Here is a 20064-nt window from a genome sequence, read left to right on the forward strand (position 1 = left end):
CCCTTTCCTATTAGAAAAAGAAAAATGAGAATAAAACTCTCATAACAAATATGCATAGGCAAACAAAAGAAATTTTCCTTTTGGTCACATCCAAAAGTATATCTCATATTACCTCTTTTCCATTGATTTTTGGGGAGCAGCATCAATCATTGTACTAATGATAGTTCTTAGAGCTTTCCAAATTGTTTTTTTTACAGTGTTGATGATATAGTATGAATTGTTCATCTAATTCTACTAATTTCACTATCTGCATTGTTTCACAGAAGTCTTTCTAGATTTCTCTGAAATCATTGCTGTCATCATTTCTTGCAGCATAATGTTATTCATTATATTTATATACCATAATTGGTTTAGTTATTTACTCAGTTGATGGATTCCCACTTAGTTTCTAGTTATTTGCCTCCAAAAAAGAGCTGCTATAAACATATATATATATATATATATATATATATATATATATGCCATTTTTCCTTTTTCTTTGACTTCTTTTGCATTTAGGATTGGTGGTTCTATTGCTGGACTCAGTATTTGCACAGATTTGTAAGTTTTAAGGAATAGTTTCAAAATTGATTCCCAGAATGGCTACACCAATTCACAGCTACATCAATAGTATATTAATATGCATGTTTTCCCACAACACCTCTAGAATTTGTCATTTTCCCTTTCATCAAATTTGCCAGTTTCATGAGGAAGATTGTCCTGATCCCCTTTAATTCTAGTGACTTTCTTTTGTTGATTACTTCCAAAGTATTCTTTTTAAAGGTTATTTGTACTTAGGTATTTCCACATTCTCTCCCTATTAGATGGTAAGTTACTTGATAGCAGGGACTATCTTTTTATTTTATTTATTTTATTTTTTTGGGCAGGGCAATGAGGGTTAAGTGACTTTCCCAGGGTCACACATCTAGTAAGTGTCAAGTGTCTGAGGTCGGATTTGAACTCAGGTCATTCTGAATCCAGGGCCAGTGACATACTCACTGCACCAGCTAGCTGCCCTGGGACTATCTTTTTAAATAATATTTTAGTTTTTCCTAGAAATGTAAAGAGATTTAAAAAAAAACATTTGTTAAAATTTTGATTTCAGATTCTCTCCCTCTCCCCTCCTTGAGACAGTAACTATTTTGATATAGGTTATACATGTGCAATCATGCAAAAAAAATTTCATATCAGTTATGTTGTGAAAGAAGACACAGACTAAATTAAAAAAAAAACAAAACAAAGTGAAAAATAGTATGCTTCAACCTTCATTGAGACACCATCAGTTCTTTCTCTGGATGTGGATAGCATTTTTCATCATGAGTATTTTTTTTTTATGCTTCAATCTATATTCAGATACCATCAGTTCTTTATCCGGAGATGGATTGCATTTTTCATATGTCCTTCAGGGTTTTTTTGATCCTTGTATTGCTGAAAATAGCTGTCATTCATAGTTGATTATCTTACAATATTGCTGTTACTTTGTATACAGTTCATTTCACTTTGCATCAGCTCATGTAAGTCTTTCTAGCATCCTGCTCATCATTTCTTATAGTACAATAGTGTTCCATTATCTCATCCCACAATTTGTTCAGCCATTCCCCAATTGATGGGCATCTCCTCAATTTCAAATTCAACTTTTTAAAAAAATCTTTTTGTATACTAACCTAGTCATGGTATTACTAGGCCAAAGAGTATACATGGTTTTATAGCCCTGTGGCCATAGTTCCAGATTGCTCTACAGAATGTATGAATCAGTCTACAACTTCACCAAGAATGCATTAATAGGGCAGCTAGGTGGTGCAGTGGATAGAGCACCAGCCCTGGAGTCAGGAGGACCTGAGTTCAAATCCGGCCTCAGACACTTAACACTTACTAGCTGTGTGACCCTGGGCAAGTCACTTAACCCCAATTGCCTCACTAAAAAAAAAAAAAAAGACTGCATTAATGTCTCATTTCCCCCATATCCCCTACAACATTTGTCATTTTCTTCTGCTGTCCTATTTTCCAATATTAGGTAGTACCCCAGAATTGTTTTGACTTGAATCTCTCCGATCAATAGTGAGTTAGAGCATTTTTCTTCATATGGCTATAGGTGTCTTTGATTATTTCATTTGAAAACTTCATATTTTTTGATCATCCATCAATTGGGGAATGGCTCTTATTTTAATAAATTTGACACAGTCCTCTATGTGTTTGAGAAATGAGGCTGGTCAGATAAACACTTCAAATTTTTTTTTCACAGTTACTACTGCTAACTGTATTTTCCTCCATCCTATTCCCTCCCCATGACATTTACTCTATTTTCTGTCTTCTTTCACCCTGTCTCTCCTCAAAAGTGTTTTGCTTCTGACTGTCTCCTCCTCCAATTTGCCCTCCCTTCTATGACCCCCCCCCAATCCCCTTCCTATTTTCCAGCAGGTAAGATAGATAACCCAATTGAATGTGTATGTTATTCCCTGTTTGAGCCAATTCTTATGAGAATAAGGGTCACTCACTCCTGGAACCTCCCCCCATCTTCCCCTCCATTGTATAAGCTTTTACTTGTTTCTTTTATATGAGATCATCATGAGTATTTTGGAATTTTCTTGGATCATTGTATTGCTGAGAAGAGCTAAGTTATTCACAGTTGATCATTGTACAACATTATTGTTACTGTGTACAGTGTTCTTCTGGTTCTGCTCACTTCACTTTGCATCTGCTTCTGTAAGTCTTTCCAGATTTTTTAAAAAAATCATCGAAACAGGGGCTATCTTTTGACTTTGTTTCTCTAGTGATTAGCACAGTGCTTTGCATAGACACTTAAATGACTTGCTGGCTGATGTGGCATGTCTGAATTTTTAAAAATTTTCATTTCTTTAATTAGTGATTAGGGATATTAAAAATAGATTATCTAGGTAGATTATATATCTTCCTTTGAGAATTATCTGTTCATATCCATTTATCAATTATTTAAAACTTCTATTCTTATAAATTTGAATAAATCCCATATGCATATATGAAATGAGACCTTTATCTTCATGTAAAGTCCCTCCATTATTTAACTGCTTTTCTTTTAATCTTAGGTGCATTGAGTTTCTTGATTATATGAAATTGATATTATAAAATAAAATCCATCTATGTTATCTTCTGTAATTATCTTTATCCTGTGTTTGATAATCAATGATTTCTTATGAATAGATCTGAAAGGTTAAAAAAGTTCCCTGTGTCTCTCTCTCCCTCTCTCATCTGGGCCAGAATACTCATAAACATAAGGATTGGTTTGACAAAAATGATGGGGAAATTCAGAAGTTGATAAACAAAAATTGAGAACTTCACAAGGTTTACCAGCAGGATGGTTTATTCATCTCTAAGAAGGAAGCACTTAACTCCACCAAAAGCAAAGCACAAGCAAAACTTAGAGAGATGTAGGATACTTGGCTCAGTGAGAAGGCAGATGGAATTCAGTTCTATACTGATAATAACAGTCCAAAAGTGCTTTATGGTGCATCTCAACTACTCAGTGCTGATGGAGCCCCATTGATTAATGATGAAGACATGATTCCAGAGAGAGGTGTTGAACACTTCAATAATGAATACTTCAACAGACCATCATCAATCAATGCTGAAGCCATTGGCCATATGCCACAGGTTGAAATCAATCTCTCTTTAGACAAATTCCAACTGAAGAAGAGGTTTTGAATGCCATTAGGCTCTTCTTGTGTGTCAAAGCACCTGCTGTTTACACTATCCCAGCTGAGATTTATGAAGCAGGGGGTCCACTGCTCATACAAAAGTCAACTGAAATTTTCTGGGTTATATGGCAGGAGAAGGTTATCCCCCAGGAGTTCAAAGAATTCTACATAGCCCATCTCTATAAAGGTAAAGGAAATAGATTGTTCTGTGACAATCACTGGGGAGTCTCTCTCCAATTCATTGTTGGCAAGATCCTCACCAAAGTACTCCTTAATAGATTATTCTTTCACCTGGAAGATGGTCATCTAACCAAGAGCCAGTGTGGCTTCAGAAAGGGCTGAGAAATGGTCAATATGTTGTTTGCTGCTTGACAATTCCAGAAAAAATGTCAGGAGCAGAACAGAGATCTTTACACAATGTTCATAGATCTAACAAAGGAATGTCTCAGTAACGCATATACTTTTTTGGGGGGGGGGCAGGGCACTGGGGGTTGAGTGACTTGCCCAGGGTCACACAGCTAGTACGTGTCAAGTGTCTGAGGCTGGATTTGAACTCAGGTCCTCCTGAATACAGGGCCAGTGCTCTATCCACTGCGCCACCTAGCTGCCCCCATATACTTTTGATTATAAGAAAAAATTGTGTCCCTGAAGTGAGGGGAGAGAGGACAAAGGGCTATTTATGGTCAGTATTTTGTCCTAGAAAGACTTGTCTAGATCTCAGTTGGACCTCTCATGTACTTAACATATCAGGGTCAGGAAAAAGGGATGTAAACCAATATGTATATGTCATAGAAGTATACATGTCTTCTTTGTATTCCTTGTTTTGATATTTTAAAAAATTATTATTGCTTCAGTTCCTGAGCATGAGATGTGTCTTTTTCCTTTGATTATGTATCTGATATATTTACATGTTTATCCATTTATGTTCATCACTTCAGCCAATTACCCTTTTCATCTTTTTAAAATTTATTTTATTTTTGATTTAATGAAATAAAACAATCATTTCCATAATTCAACAAAAATATGAAATCACAAATCTATTGTGAACAACTTGCTATTCCTTTTAAAAAAGTTCCTTTTTCTTCTTTGGAATTATTTGTGTTAACAGAATTTTAGGTCCTAGGATCCTATTTATAACAAATTCTGTCTTTGATATCTCCTAGCTCAAGAGGAAGAAATCACGTTTCTCCCTCATAAGAAAAGGCTCTTTCTCTTCCCTTCTACCAGTTTTCTGAGGACAGTTAGGGTTATGTCCCTAAATCCCCTGAGAATGGCCATGCTGTTGCCTGTGCAACAGCCAGAGAAATGCAATGCAATTCAATCCACCCATCAATCAAGAAGTATCTATCAAGTGCTTACATGGACTTAGTATTATTAGAGTCCTTTCTTTGTGTTGAAAATTAGGACATTTTATGGGACTACAACATTTGCTACACTTAACCCATCTCTACTTCCCCCTGTCCCAGGCCTCAACCACTGAAAGAATCCTGTTCTTGAAGATGTTAGTGCATATCATCTGTAATCCTTCAATATATTTTTGTAGGAGGGGAGAATACTTACTTGTTCCTTATCAGATTAAACTGTTAAGAATGTAATGAAATAGGTGTATGAGCCATTCTTTCCAAGGAACTGGACAATCAAGTTTTTTTTTGTTGTTTGTTTTTTTTTTAAGAAGTCAGTGTGTTGGCTAGCTCGTAAGCCTCTTTAAAACATTGGATTAATTTACTTCCCTTCACCAGGTAAAATTTCTATCTTTTACAACTATGTGAATTTTTGCTGATGATTTCAAATGTGATGAAGTTGAAGATTCAGAAATCCACTCAAAAGAACTATTTGAACTACTCCCTTTTTGTCTTCATAATTAATTTTGTGACTGTTATTTTTTTTAGGGTCAAAGTGTATGGCATACTATAGTACGTGTTGGAGCTTTCTTGACTTGGGGAAATATATTGAAATATGAATTTGCAAAAAAATAAAGGATTCATTTTTCACTTTATTGAGATATTTATCAAAGTTCCTTTTAATAAGAAGTACAGCTTGGTTAATAAAAATCCAATATATGTATGATTTTTTTGTGAAGCATTTCTATCACATAAAGGCAAATATGCCTACATTGATTAAATGGAAGTTGACCAGTTTATAAGAATATCTGCTTCCCTAACATTATTTATTTATTTTTGCGGGGCAATGAGGGTTAAGTGACTTGCCCAGGGTCACACAGCTAGTAAGTGTCAAGTGTCTGAGGCTGGATTTGAACTCATGTCCTCCTGAATCCAGAGCCAGTGCTTTCTCCACTGCACTACCTAGCTGCCCCCTGCCTAATGTCATCTTGACATAAAATATACTTTCCTTACTCAGACTTATCCCCTCAGTTTTATACATAATTTTAAATCTCCCCTATTGAATAAAGCAACTAGTTAACTGAATTTAGCTTGTGAGAAGGGGACATTTGCCTATACTGAAATAGACCTATACATATTTTGAAACAGGAGATGCCTCACCAGTCTTGAACCATGCTGCAGTTCCTTTAATTTCAAACAAAGTTTGTAATCATAAGGATGTGTATGGTGGAATCATTGCTCCTTCAATGCTTTGTGCTGGCTACTTAAAGGGCGGTGTGGACAGTTGTCAGGTAAGGGGTCTTCACAAAAACTTATTCATAGGAGCTATGAAATATTTACCTATTTAAGCAAAAATACATGTGTACTATAGACTGTGTTGAATTGTTATGTTATATTCACTTCTGTTTTCCTCTCTCTCTTTTTGTGGGGCAATGAGGGTTGAGTGACTTGCCCAGGGTCACACAGCTAGGAAGTGTCAAGTGTCTGAGGCTGGATTTGAACTCAGGTCCTCCTGATTCCAGGGCCAGTGCTTTAACCACTGTGCCACCTTGCTGTCCCCTTATGTTATATTCACTTACTACAGCTATTCACTTTGTGGATAATTGAAAGGTCCAGAATGACCAAAGAAGAATTTGCTTGAGAGGATTTTACTTGATTTTCTTGGTCTGTATTTCAATTAGGGCCGTTCATTGCAGAAATTTGAATGAGTGTCTTCAGTGTTGGTTTGAAGAATTAAAAAAATAAGACAATCTGTTTCTACTACCCATAAATTATTCCTTACAGCTGGTTAGAGATGGGTATGGATTCTGTGGTTCTCCAAATCTGTGTCACTTCCTGTTTTTGTAGGGCTCACAAACAAATAAGAGTTTTCATACTTTTAAAAAAATTTTTGTATTGAAAAATGTGAAAATGATTCTTAGCTCAGGGGCTGTACAAAAAGTCACCAAAAATAGTTGATGGGATAGATTTGGCCCTGGGACCATGGTTTGCTGATCCCATTCTAGAATATCAACCCAACAATGAATCAAGCCTGATTTTTAGCATTTACTATTTTAGAAGCTATATGTGCTTACTCTGAAAATTTAACAATCGACTCTTCAGAGCCATTATAAACTGACTCCTGCAGACCTCTAGGGCAGCTACCAAGATAGGTTTCTAGATTTCTCCTTTTGTAAAGGAAATGTTCCATCTCTATTATGTGTCAAGATTCTTTCTTTCTTCCTTTCTTTTTTCTTTCTTTCTTTGTTTCTTTCTTTTTTGAGGAGGTTTCAGAATTGGTGAAGAGCAAAGCTGCTGTTTATTAATTCTACTTACAGTTCTATGCTTTAATATCTTTGAGCTCAGTATGTAGTTACGGGTAGGTGGAAATATAGGATTATTATGCTTTCCAGTTTATACAAGGTAGACTAACAAGGGAAATGTAGAAGACTTATCTGTAGTCCCAAGAACTATGGAATTCTTTGTGTCTAGGGTGGACATATAAATGAAAATATAATTGAGATAATTGGGAGATCTGATTCTCAGCTGATTTCAGGGGTGAAAGCATTAAACACAATTAAAATCATGCAGGCATTCAGGATAGTAGATTTATAATATAGTTACGAACATTACCAAGGAGTTGTATCTTAAATTTTCCTGGCCAGTCAGGAACCTTGGATTACTCTTTCAAAATGAGGATCAAAGGCCTCTAATGGAAGGACTTAATAATTTTTCTCCTTGGGATTCTACATATCATGTTTTTAGATTCTATAAGGTTGGGAGGAAATAAAGTTCCAGCACACACACTAAAAATTTCTTTTGGTGGGGCAATCAGGGTTAAGTAACTTGCCAAGAGTCATACAGCTAGTAAGTGTCACGTGTCTGAGGTTGGATTTGAACTCAGGTCCTTTTGAATCCAGGGCCAATGCTTTTATCCACTGTGCCACCTAGCTGCCCCACACAAAGGTTTTAACCTGTTGAAAAGACCTCTTTATTTCATATTTTTAAGTTTTTATGTGTACCAATATACACAATTATTTCTGGGGCCAGAGAGCTCGAGACCCTGTCCTTTTCAGCTCTTAACCTAACTAGACTAGGTTCAGTGCTGGGAAAAGGTTGGCATCTAAAGAGAAAGATTGTGCTCTCTCCTGGCACACCTCCCCCTATCCTGTGCAGAGGTGAATCACTTAAAATCATATGTTTGGTTCATTTCTAGAGTTTTTCCAAAAGAGGGGTACTCAGTGTGTAACTTAAGGCAAGTGGACAACTATTTATTTCTTCCATACAAGAAAATGCTTAACATGAGAGACTCAAAAACACACTTTGACAAACACTTAAACAAGTAGCAACTGCACATTTTTGTACTCTCTTGAGTAGGTAAGATTTAAAACATAAAAGTGAAACTCTGACTGCAAGCAACCATTTCACTTTTATTGCCCCGTCCAATTTTCTCAAAGTCTGGAGCACTCTAGGCCATGGCTTGTGTACTGGTGGTCATCTCCTTCTCCAAGATGTCCTGTAATAGATTTAAAGGGCACTTTAAATAACATATCTGCTGCCTACTGGGGGATCCAACAACTCCCAAACTTAAATTCATGAAATTACTTTGAAATGTTCATTCTTTGCTATTTGGTCACCTATGCTTAAGTCAACAATGCAACACAATATAAGAGGTTAATTTTATGGTTCTTCTATCCATTGATCTACGTTTCATTTTGTTTTCACATTAAGGGTGACAGTGGAGGACCTTTAGTTTGTGAAGAGATGAAGATCTGGAAGTTGGTGGGTGCTACCAGCTTTGGAATTGGCTGTGCTGATGTAAATAAACCAGGAGTCTACACTCGTATCACTTCTTTTCTGGACTGGATACATGAACAGATGGAGGTTGGTATACAACTCTATAACCAGCTTCCTCTATTTCTGTTGAAATTGTATCCTAACTTCAAGCTCCAGAGAACTCTCTGGTTCAAACTAAAGAGACTCCATCAGTTCCTATAAAGATAAGTAAGGATTATTCCTTCAACTGACATGTCTCACAAGATGAGCTATTGTTTTAGATAAGATTAGGGTCTACAGAAGTGTGGATAGCTAGAATAAGGTAAAGTAAGAACTCCGGTAGCAACACACATACATGTATATTATCCCCTCAAATATTTCTTGATTTGCTTTGATACATATTTATCAGCTTATAAGGTAATAGGATCTGGAAGGTAATAGATTTGGAAGGGACATGAGGGGACACAGAGTACAACCTCCCTTGCTTCTACAGATAAGGAAGCTGGTGTCCAGAAAGTGATTTACCCGTCACACAGGTAGTAGGTATATCAGAGAATCTATACTCTCTGATTCTAAATTCATTGTTCTTTCGACTATACTATACTGCCTCCTGATGACTGGGGATTTCACCCCTTGAAGTTGTGGCAGAATATTTTTTATATTTTCTTAAGGAAAATGATGAAATGAAGACTCAAAATACCCAGAGTTATTTCCTTTTTCTCCCTCTAATTATTTTATGAAAGGCTACATGTGGAAGTTATCTTCATGTACCAATGGATCTGAGACCTATATAACTCATATATTGAAATGTCAGAAGATGTTCCATTTGAAAACGTTCGTTGGCTACCATTTTGTATAAATTGGACAAATATAATCTAGGAACTTTGCACTTTTGTAAATATTCATCCATTTTATTTAGTGAGTTTTACTGACATATAATATGTAAAATTGTTTTTTAATAACTTTATTTCTTTTTAAATGGTTGTGAATTCACCCTTTTCATCTTTTGTTACTATTGATTTGGTTTCCCCCTTTTCCTTAACAAAGTAGCTAATGCTTTACCTGTTTTATTGTTTAATAATAGTTTATGTTTTTATTAATTAGCAAAAGGTTATTTACTTTCAATTTCATTATCTCTTTGATTTTTAAGATTTCTATTTTGGAATTAATTATGAGATTTTGATATCTTGGTTTCATATTATTTTAGCTATATGCCCAATGCATTGTTTTGTTCTTTCTCTCTATTATTTTTTTAATTAATTTATTTTTTTTAGTGAGGCAATTGGGGTTAAGTGACTTGCCCAGGGTCACACAGCTAGTTAAGTGTTAAGTGTCTGAGGCTGGATTTGAACTCAGGTACTCCCGACTCCAAGGCCAGTGCTCTATCCACTGTGCCACCTAGCTGCCCCCCCTTTCTCTCTATTATTGAAGAAAATGTTGAGTTATAAATTTCTTCTACAGACTAGCTACTTCTCAAAAATTCTGTTATGTTATTTCATTGTTGTCATTAACTTTAATGAAATTATCTATTGATTATATATTTTGTTCTTTTACCCATCCATTCTTTAGGAATAATTTATTTTGTCTCCTATTAATTTTTTAAACTAATTCCTTCAGTGTATTTTTATCATGTTATGGTTCATAAAAATGTATTTCATGTTTTTGTCTTTCTTCATTTGTTTGTGAGGGTTTTCTAATAGCTGCACATTTATGTTACTAAAACACTTGCAAAGCAATTTACAAATATATCATTTTTATCAACAACCCTGTGAGGTAGATGCAATTACTATTCCTATAATACAGATAAGGAAACTGATGTAGACAGAGTTTAAGTAATGTGCAGTTAGAGAGTCAGTAAGTGTCTGAGGTCAGTTTGAACTCAATTCTTCCTGACTCTGGGTATAGGAATCTATCTGTTGCATCAGCAAATTGCCTAATGTAAGGCCAATTTTTAAAAAAGGTATCATACACAGTCGAGCAATATATACAATCTTTTCTTTTGCCATTCACTAACCTCCAGAAGTATAATATATCTAACTTTTCTAAAATTCTATTCAGGGCCTTAACTTTTTTCTTGTTTATTTTCTTTAGTTCAATTTATCTGGTCTGAAAAGATTATATTATAGTCTCTTTCACTATTATAATTTTATGATATATTTCTCCTTTTAGCATTTCCTATAAAATTTTTAGATGATATATCATTTAGTACATGTATATTTGGTATTAATATAAATCCATTGTCTAAGGTATCTTTCAGCAAAATTGTAGTTTTTCTATTTTAATTGAACCTATGTTAGCTTTGTCCTTGTCTGTGATCATGATTTCTTCCATGCTTTTAAAAAATCCACCTGAATCATTATAGATTTTGCTCCAGTTCCTTATCTTAATTCTCCATTAGCCTTTATGTTTTAAATGAATTTCTTATAAATGGAATATTGCTGGATTCTGATTTTTAGTATGTTCTGTTGTCTCCTTCAGTTTTATGGCTGAGTTCATCCATGTTTTCTCAGTTAGGATAATTGTATATTTCCTTCCATCCTGTTCTTTTATACTTTCCTTTAATTGAATTTGTTGCCCTCCATAAAGAACAGAATTAAGAGAGAGATGATGTATACTTAGCATTTGTTCTCTACCTCTGATACAATCTACTCCTCCAGTGCCTCTCTTCTCCTTCTCTTTTACAGAGCCCAATCAGTCAGTCAATAAACATTTATTAGGCATCTGCTATGTGCCAGGAATTGTGCTAAGCACTGGGTATAAAAAGAGGCAAAAGACAGTAGTTGAACTCAAAGAGATTGCAATCTAGTTTGGGAGACAACACACAAATAAATATTTACCAAAAAACGTATATGTAGGATAAAAAAAGAAATAATTTAAAAGAGGGAATTCATTGGAATTAAGAGGAATTAGGAAAGGTTTCTGGTAAATGAGATTTTATTTTATTTTTTTAATAAAGTATTTTATTTTTTTCCTGTTACATGTAAAGATAGTTCTCAACTTTTATTTATACAAGCTTTCCAATTTCAGATTTTTCTCCCTCCCTCCCCTTCCTTCCCCCTCCCCTAGACAGCAGGTAATCTGATATAGGTTTCATATATATAGAGATATATACACATAATAACATTAAACATATTTCTGCATTAGTCATGTTATAAGAGAAAAATCAGAGCAATGACGAAAAACCTCAAAATAGAAAAACAATAGCACCAAAACCAAAAGAAATAGTATGGTTCATTCAGCATCTATACTCCACAGTTCTTTTTTTTTTTTCTTGGATTTGGAGATCCTCTTCTATCATGAGTTCCCTGGAACTCTTCTGTATCATTGCACTGGTGAGAAGAATATAGTCCATCACAGGAGATCAACACACAATGTTGATGATACTGCATACAATGTTCTGGTTCTGCTCATCTTACTCATCATCAGCCCATGCAAGACCCTCCAGGTTTCTCTGAACTCTTCCCGCTCATGTTTCTTACAGCACAATAGTATTCCATTACATTCATATAACACAACTTATCCAGCCATTTCCCAATTGATGGGCATCCCCTCGACTTCTAATTCCTTGCCACCATGTAAAGAGCAGCTATAAATATTTTTGTACATGTGGGTCCCTCTCCATGATTTCTTTGGGAAAAAGACCCCAAAATGGTATTGCTGGATCAAAGGGTATGCACAGCCTTTTGGGCATAATTCCAAATTGCTCTCCAGAATGGTTGGATCAGTTCACAGCTCCACCAACAATGCATTAGTGTTCCAATTTTTCCATAGCTTCTCCAACATTTATTATTTTCCTTTTTTGTAATTTTAGCCAATCTGATAGGTGTCAGGTGGTACCTCAGAGTTGTTTTAATTTGCATCTCTCTAATCAATAGTGATTTAGAGCATTTTTTCATATGGGAATAGATAGCTTTGGTTTCTTCATCAGAAAACTACCTGTTCATATCCTTTGACCATTTCTCAATTGGGGAATGACTTGGATTCCTATAAATTTGATTTAGTTCCCTATATATTTTAGAAATGAGGCCTTTATCAGAAGTACTGGCCATAAAAATTGTTTCCCAGCTTTCTGCCTCCCTTGTAATTTTGGATGCATTGCTTCTGTTTGTACAATTTTTTAAAATTTAATGTAATCAAAATAATCAATTTTACATTTTATAATATTCTCTATCTCTTGTTTGGTCATAAACTGTTTTACTTTCCAAAGATCTGAAAGGTAGACTATTCCTTTCTCTCCTAATTTACCTATGGTATCACCTCTTATGTCTAAATCATGTATCCATTTTGACCTTATTTTAGTATAAGGTGTAAGATGTTGGTCTATGCCTAATTTCTGCCATACTATCTTCCAGTTTTCCCAGCAGTTTTTGTCAAATACTGAGTTCCTATCCCAGAAGCTGGAGTCTTTGGGTTTATCAAACACTACATTACTAGTGTCTAAATGAGATTTTAGTGGGGTCTTAAAGGAAGCCAATGAATTAAGGAATCTAGTAGGCTGAGATGAGGACAGAGTGCATGGGAGATACCCAGATAAAATGCTTAGAGCCAGGAGTGTCTTGTTTGTGAAACAGCAAGGAGGTTGATGACACAGGATTTTATATTTAGAATTTTATTTTCCAAATTACTTTTAAAAAATTTTGATGTCAATTTTTTAAAACTTTGTGTTCTAGCTTCTCTTCCTCTGTCCCCCCAAGAATTCAAGCAATTCAATATGTTATACATGAGCAGCCATGCAAAACATTTCCACATTAGCCAGGTTGTGAAAGAAAACAAAAACAAAACTTCAGATTAAGCAACTATCAAAAATTATGCTTCACTCTATTTTCAGACACCATCAGTTCTTTCACTGTAGATGGATTGCAATTTTCATAAGTCCTTCAGATTTATATTGGATCATTGCATTGCTGAATATAATCAAGTCATTCACAGCAGATCATCTTACACTATTTCTGTTATTTTGTATACAGTATATTTCACTCTGCATCAGTTCATGTAGGTCTTTCAAGGTTTTTCTGATAGTATCTTGCTCATCAATTTTTTTGTTTCCAATAAAGTAACTAAACAAAAAAAATTGTTTCAATCTGTATTAAAATACCATCAGTTCTCTCTCTGTAGATGGATTGCATTTTTCATAAGACCTTCAGAGTTGTCTTGGATCGTTATATTGCAGAAATTAGCCGAGTCATTCACAGCAGATCATCTCACAATATTCCTGTTATTTTGTATACAGTAGATTTCACATTGCATCAGCTCATGCAAGTCCCTCCAGGTCTTTCTGATAGTATCCTTCTCATCATTTTTTATAGCAAACTACATCAATATAGTACTTTAAAGAGAGATTTCCTTACAACAAACCCATGAGGCTGATTATTAAAACAACAGTAATAGATAACTTTTATATAGTACCTTAAACTTGACAAAGAATTTTCTTCACAATAGCCAAAAAAGTACCATACATTTTGCCATCATCATCAATCAATCATCACCCATCAATCCTCATCATCATCCTCATCATTGTCAATCAATCCTCCTCCTCATCAATCAGTCCTTATCATCAATCAATCCTCATCTTCCTCCAATTATCATCAATCCATCGATAAATCCATCATCATCAATCATCATCATCTCACATTACTATTGCCTCTGCTTCAACATTTTTTCACAATTACTATTGTTCACTGTTTCCCTCTATCCTATTACCTTCCCCTAATATTTACTCTATTTTCGATCTTCTTTTACCCTATTCCTCCTCAAAAGTGTTTTGCTCCTGATTGCCCCCTCTCCTACTCTGCCCTCCCTTCTTTCACCCCTCCCTCCTTATCTCCTTCCCCTCCTACTTTCCTGCAGGGTTAGATAGATTACTCACACCCAATTGAGTGTGTATCTTATTCCCTCCTTGAGCCAATTCTGATGAGATTAAGGTTTTTGAGCTAATTCTGATGAGTGTAAGGCTCATTCACTTCCCCACTGCTCCCCCATCTCCCCCCCCCAAAAGTCCTTCCCTGCTTCTTTCATGTGAGATTTCACCCATTCTACCTCTTCCCTTTCTTCTCCCCCAGTGCCTTCTCCTCCCCCTCAATTTTACCCTAAAGATGTCATCATGGGACAGCTAGGTGGCACAGTGGACAAAGCACCCACCCTGGATCCAGAAGGACCCAAGTCCAAATCTGACCTCAGACACAAGACACTCATCAACCCTGACCACCCCACAAAAAAAGATAAACAAAAAGTAAATGCTTTATAGATATCATCCCTTCATAATCAATTCCCACCTGTGCCCTCTTTCTAAATTTATTCCTATCATCTGCCCTAGTACTTGAAAAGCTCTTATGAGTTAGAAGTATCATCTTCCCATGTAGGAGTGTAAACAGCTTAACCTTTTAACATTTCTCATGATTTCTTTTTCCTGTTTACGTTTTTATGCTTGTATTTAAAAATCAAATTCTCTATTCAATTCAGGTCTTTTCATCACAAATACCTGAAAGTCCTTTTTTCATTGAAGTCCCATTTTCCTCCCTGAAAGATTATACTAAGTTTTGCTGAGTAGGTGATTTTTGGTTGTAATCCCAATTCATTTGCCTTTTGGAATATCATATTCCATGCCCTCTGATCCTTTAATGTAGAAGCTGCTAGATCCTGTGCTATCCTTAACGTGCTCTACAGTATTTCAGTTGTTTTTTTAATGGCTGCTTGCCATATTTTCTCCTTGACCTGGAAGCTTTGGGATTTGGCTATAATATTCCTGGAAGTTTTCCTTTGGGGATCTATTTTAGGAGGTGATTGGTGGATTCTTTCAATTTCTATCTTACCTTATGCTTCTAGAATATCAAGGCAATTTTCCCTTACAATCTCTTGGAAGATGATGTCTAAGCTCTTTCCCTGATCATGGTTTTCAGGTAGTCCAATAATTTTCAAATCATCTCTCCTGGATCTATTTTCCAGGTCAGCTGTTTTTCCAAGGAGATATTTCACGTTGCCCTCTATTTTTTTATTCATTTGGATTTACTTTGCTGCGTCTTGGTTTCTCATAAAGTTACTAGCTTCCATTTGTTCAGTTCTAATTCTTAGGCAATTACTTTCTTCAGAGAGCCTTTGTATCTCTTTTTCCATTTGGCTTTTCAAGTTGTTGACTTTTTTCTCATGATTTTCCTGTATCACTCTCATTTCTCTTTCCAGTTTTTACCTCTACCTCTCTGACTTTATCTTCAAAGTCCCTTTTGAGTGCCTCTATGGCCTGAGATCAATTCATATTTTTCTTGGAAGCTTTGGATGAAGGAGCCCTGACATTGCTATCCTCTTCTGAGGGTGTACCTTGATCTTCCTTGTCACTAAAGAAACTTTCTATGGTCCACAACTTTTTCTGCTTGCTCATCTTGCCCATCTTTTACTTGACTTTTAACTCCTTCTTAAAGTGGGTCCCTGCTTCCAGGCTACATTGTCCTAAGCTTCAGAGGGTCCCAGGTGATACTATTTAAAGTGGGGCAGGTTCTTCACCTGCTTGGTCTATGCTCTGGTCTGTAAATAACCCCAGGCCAACTTGCTAATTAACCAGGCAACAAAATTTTGTTTGTTGTGGTTTTTAGCTCCAAAGAGCCTGTGCCCCTACCCCACTTGGGATACAGCCACTCAAGATTTCTTCCTGGTTCCCCACTGGGGTAGGCTAACCGAATTCTTCCTTAGCTCCTGAAGACACCCCTGTATTCTTCCCCCAGCTAGCCATTCAGCTCTCTCACCAGACCATGATCTTAGTTCCAGAAGACACTGGTGCTGCAGCTGATTTGAAGGTTCAGGCATAAGTTTCTCTGCCATAGCCTGCCTGGTGCTGGATTTGTGTCAGCGAGATTGTGGGGTTGGACTCCACTGCAAGCCTAGCACTACAGCCTCCTCCTGACAAACTTCTAATCTGTCTTTGGCTGGAAAATAATCTCAGCCCATATTTTTGTGGGTTCTGTTGCTCTAGTTGTTGTCTTATGGCTGTCTGGAGTTTTTTGGAGTAATTGTCTCAGGAACTCTGAGCACTTAATGCCTTTCCTCTACCATCTTGGCTCTGCCCCTCTTGACTAGTTTTAATGGTCAATGACACAGGATTGAAGAGTACACAGTAGATAGTATGGTAAAGGAATACTGGAAAGGTCAGAAAGGGTTAGGTTTTAAAGGGGAAGGACCTCCAAACAGAAGATTTTATATTTGATCCTGTCGATATTAAGGATACAATGGAGTAGGGGGATAATACAGTCAGACATGTGCATTAGGAAAATCATTTTAGTGGCTGAACAGAGGATAGATTAGAGTAAGGAGAAGCTTGAAGTAGGCATATACTGCAGCAAGCTATTGAAGTTGTCTAGCTATGAAATGATGAAAGCATTCACCAGAGTGATGGCAATGTCAGAGGAGAGAAGGGGTCATATTCAAGAGATGATACAAAGGTGAAATCAATAGACTTTGGCAACAGATTCAATATGAGTAAGGGATGAGCTATAGTGTGGAATCTTGTTTTTTGTTCAGGAATTTCAGTTGTGTAGAACTCTTTCTGACCCCATTTAGGGCTTTCTTAGCAAAGAGACAGAAATGGTTTGCCATTTCCTTCATCAGCTAATTTTATAGATGAGGAAACTGAAGTAAACAGGATTAATTGACTTGTGCAGGGTCACATTGCTAATCAGTGTCTAATGCTCGATTTGAACTCAGGCCTTCGAGACTCTAGGCCACGGACTCTATGCACTGTATCATCTAGCTGCCCAGTGTAGGATATGACTTTATCTGGATTTCCCCATTAGGATTTGGTCTGGTGCATTTTCTATGATCTGTTTATAGGAGATTGTGGAGAAAAGTTCACTGCATTGCTTCCTATTGCTCAACCATATTGGCTCTATCTCTCTTTGTCATTGTTTTTAAATGAACTTGCCTTTCATCTCCATCTGTCAAAGTCCTTTCTTTTAAAGTTCAATTCATGTGTAGGTTTTCCTGATATTTTACTCATTTTCACCTCTTGGTGAAAGTTATTTCTCCTTCTTCAAATTTCTCAGAAAGAACTTTGCTTGGACCTTTCCTTGACATTCATCTTGTATTCCCCTTAAACTATAGTTATTTAGGTTATGTCATAATCTTTTAGTTATGTGAGTATCCCACAAGATCTCCATTAGAGTGTCTGTTTTATGAGAATAGAGTCAATGTCATATCTAGCCTATCACAATCGCATGGATATTGTAATGATTGGAATGGCGCCAACTTCTGAAGACTTACTGTAGGAAAGCTCCACCATGAGGAGAAGGCCTCTGAGGGCAAGGCCATGCAGCTTTTCTTTGGTGTCAGGAAGTAACGTTTGTTTGTGGGGGGAAGAGGAGGCAAGGCTGGCTCTCTCACTCTCTTTCCTCAGGACTCGGGTGGAGAAGGGAGCTAGAAATGCACTCTCCCTTTAATAGATGGATGAATCTAGGCCTTTCTCTTTCTCTTCACCAAATTCTTATTCTCCTTAATAAATGCTTAAAAGTATAACTCTTGCTAAAGCTTATAATTTCTTGGTGACCACTCATTAGATATTTTAGACAGACTAGCTAGAATTTTAGCCCCTTACAATATCATGTTTAATAAATGTTTGTAGAATGGAATAATTAAATCAATTAATTTCCAAGTGAGCTGAGTATTGAGTTAGTCAATATGGCTTACTGGAAGGCTTATAGAAGGAATTTCTATAGGCAACAGGAAAATATGGAAGGATTTAATGAAAGTTACATGTTATCTTCTTCAAGACACAAATGGGAATCATGCATACTTTCAAATATTCTTAGATATATCTGCTGCCTCTGATGTCAATGCAAACAAGTTGCTAACTAATATGTGATCTCTGGGGCGACTGGGAATGTTTTACAAAAGAATTAATAACACATTTCTATAAACTACACTATGGACTTTCTGTTGTGTGCTCCGAAATAATTTTTAATAGCATTCAACAATTTCAGTAGTACTGAACAGAATGTTAAAATTTCTAGAATAGAAAGAGTTTAAACATTTAAAAAGATTAATCAATGTTTCTATTTTTAGAGGGAACTAAAAACTTGAAGACTACATGGATGAGCAAAAGGATTTTTTTTTCTCACCTTCAATTCCCACTGTACAGAAAGTTGTACTGTCCTACTTTGGAAGTAAAATTTTACTTCTTGTTACAGAGGCCTTCATCACTTTCCTTGATTATTCTTTTCATATTTAAAGAACATTTTTGGATATTGATTATAGTGCTTGGCACAGAGTAAGTGCTTAATAAATATTAATATCTATTATAAATAGCAGAAACCACACAAAATGCACTGGTTTCCCCCAGGTATGGTATATCTTGGAGAAATGGAAGGAACTATGCTAAAAGGAATTTTATCATCACTTGAATGAAACACTACGTGGAATTAAAGAAAAGTGTTATTCTTGACTTAATACCTTTACCCCTAAAACCAGGACACTACCAAAACGTTCTTCTTCCAAGATCTATTTACATGTCAAAATCATGTTCATTAATAAATCATTTTCACATATTAAAATTAATTGTTGCTGTTTTTGTTTTGAAATTTTTATAGTTTTCTCTGAGGAGAAAGCTAATTTAACTTTGATGTGAATTAATTAACACTCAAAAGTCTGCTGGTATTAAGAGAAATGAAAAGCTTAAATCCTTGTGTATGGTGCAAGTAATAAAACTCTTAAGATTAAAAAGAAAGCAAAATTACTTTTAACCTAGTGTTTGTTTGTTATTTAAGTCTAAAAACCCTCTGCTGGGCCTGGGGACTCAGTCACTCCCTCCTCTCCCACTTCTCTACTAAAAGGTCCTTCTGTCTTGGATATAGATAGATGGATAAATAAATAGGTAGATAGATAGTATATATTTATTATATTATATATATATATTCATAATTCATTCATTTATTTTCTGCACACAAAATAAATAGTAAACACAAAATACTCACAAGCATAAGTTTAAAGTCTTAAAAAAAGAAGGAAAAATAAATTCTGTTGAATTTTCTTGAGTCTAAACATAAATCATTTTGCAGGATTACTGTTGGGTATTTGCTGTCAGTCAGCTTTGAGCAAAGGACCCAGGGTTGATGAGCCTCTTGAACTCCCAAAATGGATTCCAAGTATAGAAACTTCCATCTCATAATCAGTATTCATTTACCCAAGATCAGGAAAGAACCGACACAGAAAAGACAGTCCAAAACCCAAGATCAGGTTTGGGCTTTACCTGCAATATGCAAGCTGCTCTTACCCTTGTGCTTTATAGGAAGTATATACAGAACATGTTGAAAATGACATCATAAATATATAACTAAAAAGGA

General features: G+C 35.7%; 1 protein-coding gene across 1 annotated transcript in view; it reads left to right on the top strand.

Moving 5' to 3' along the window:
* Window positions 1–18899, top strand: part of TMPRSS3 (transmembrane serine protease 3) — a 50812-nt gene extending 31913 nt beyond the window's left edge. Inside the window, exons 11-13 of the mRNA XM_043997403.1 lie at window positions 6140–6282; window positions 8702–8854; window positions 18788–18899. Coding sequence (XP_043853338.1) covers window positions 6140–6282; window positions 8702–8854; window positions 18788–18805 — 314 coding nt within the window. The 3' untranslated portion in view covers window positions 18806–18899. The remainder of the gene's footprint in view (window positions 1–6139; window positions 6283–8701; window positions 8855–18787) is intronic.
* Window positions 18900–20064: the final 1165 nt, after the last annotated feature.

This window comes from Dromiciops gliroides, chromosome 3 (genome assembly GCF_019393635.1).
Source record: "Dromiciops gliroides isolate mDroGli1 chromosome 3, mDroGli1.pri, whole genome shotgun sequence".
Classification (NCBI taxonomy): domain Eukaryota; kingdom Metazoa; phylum Chordata; class Mammalia; order Microbiotheria; family Microbiotheriidae; genus Dromiciops; species Dromiciops gliroides.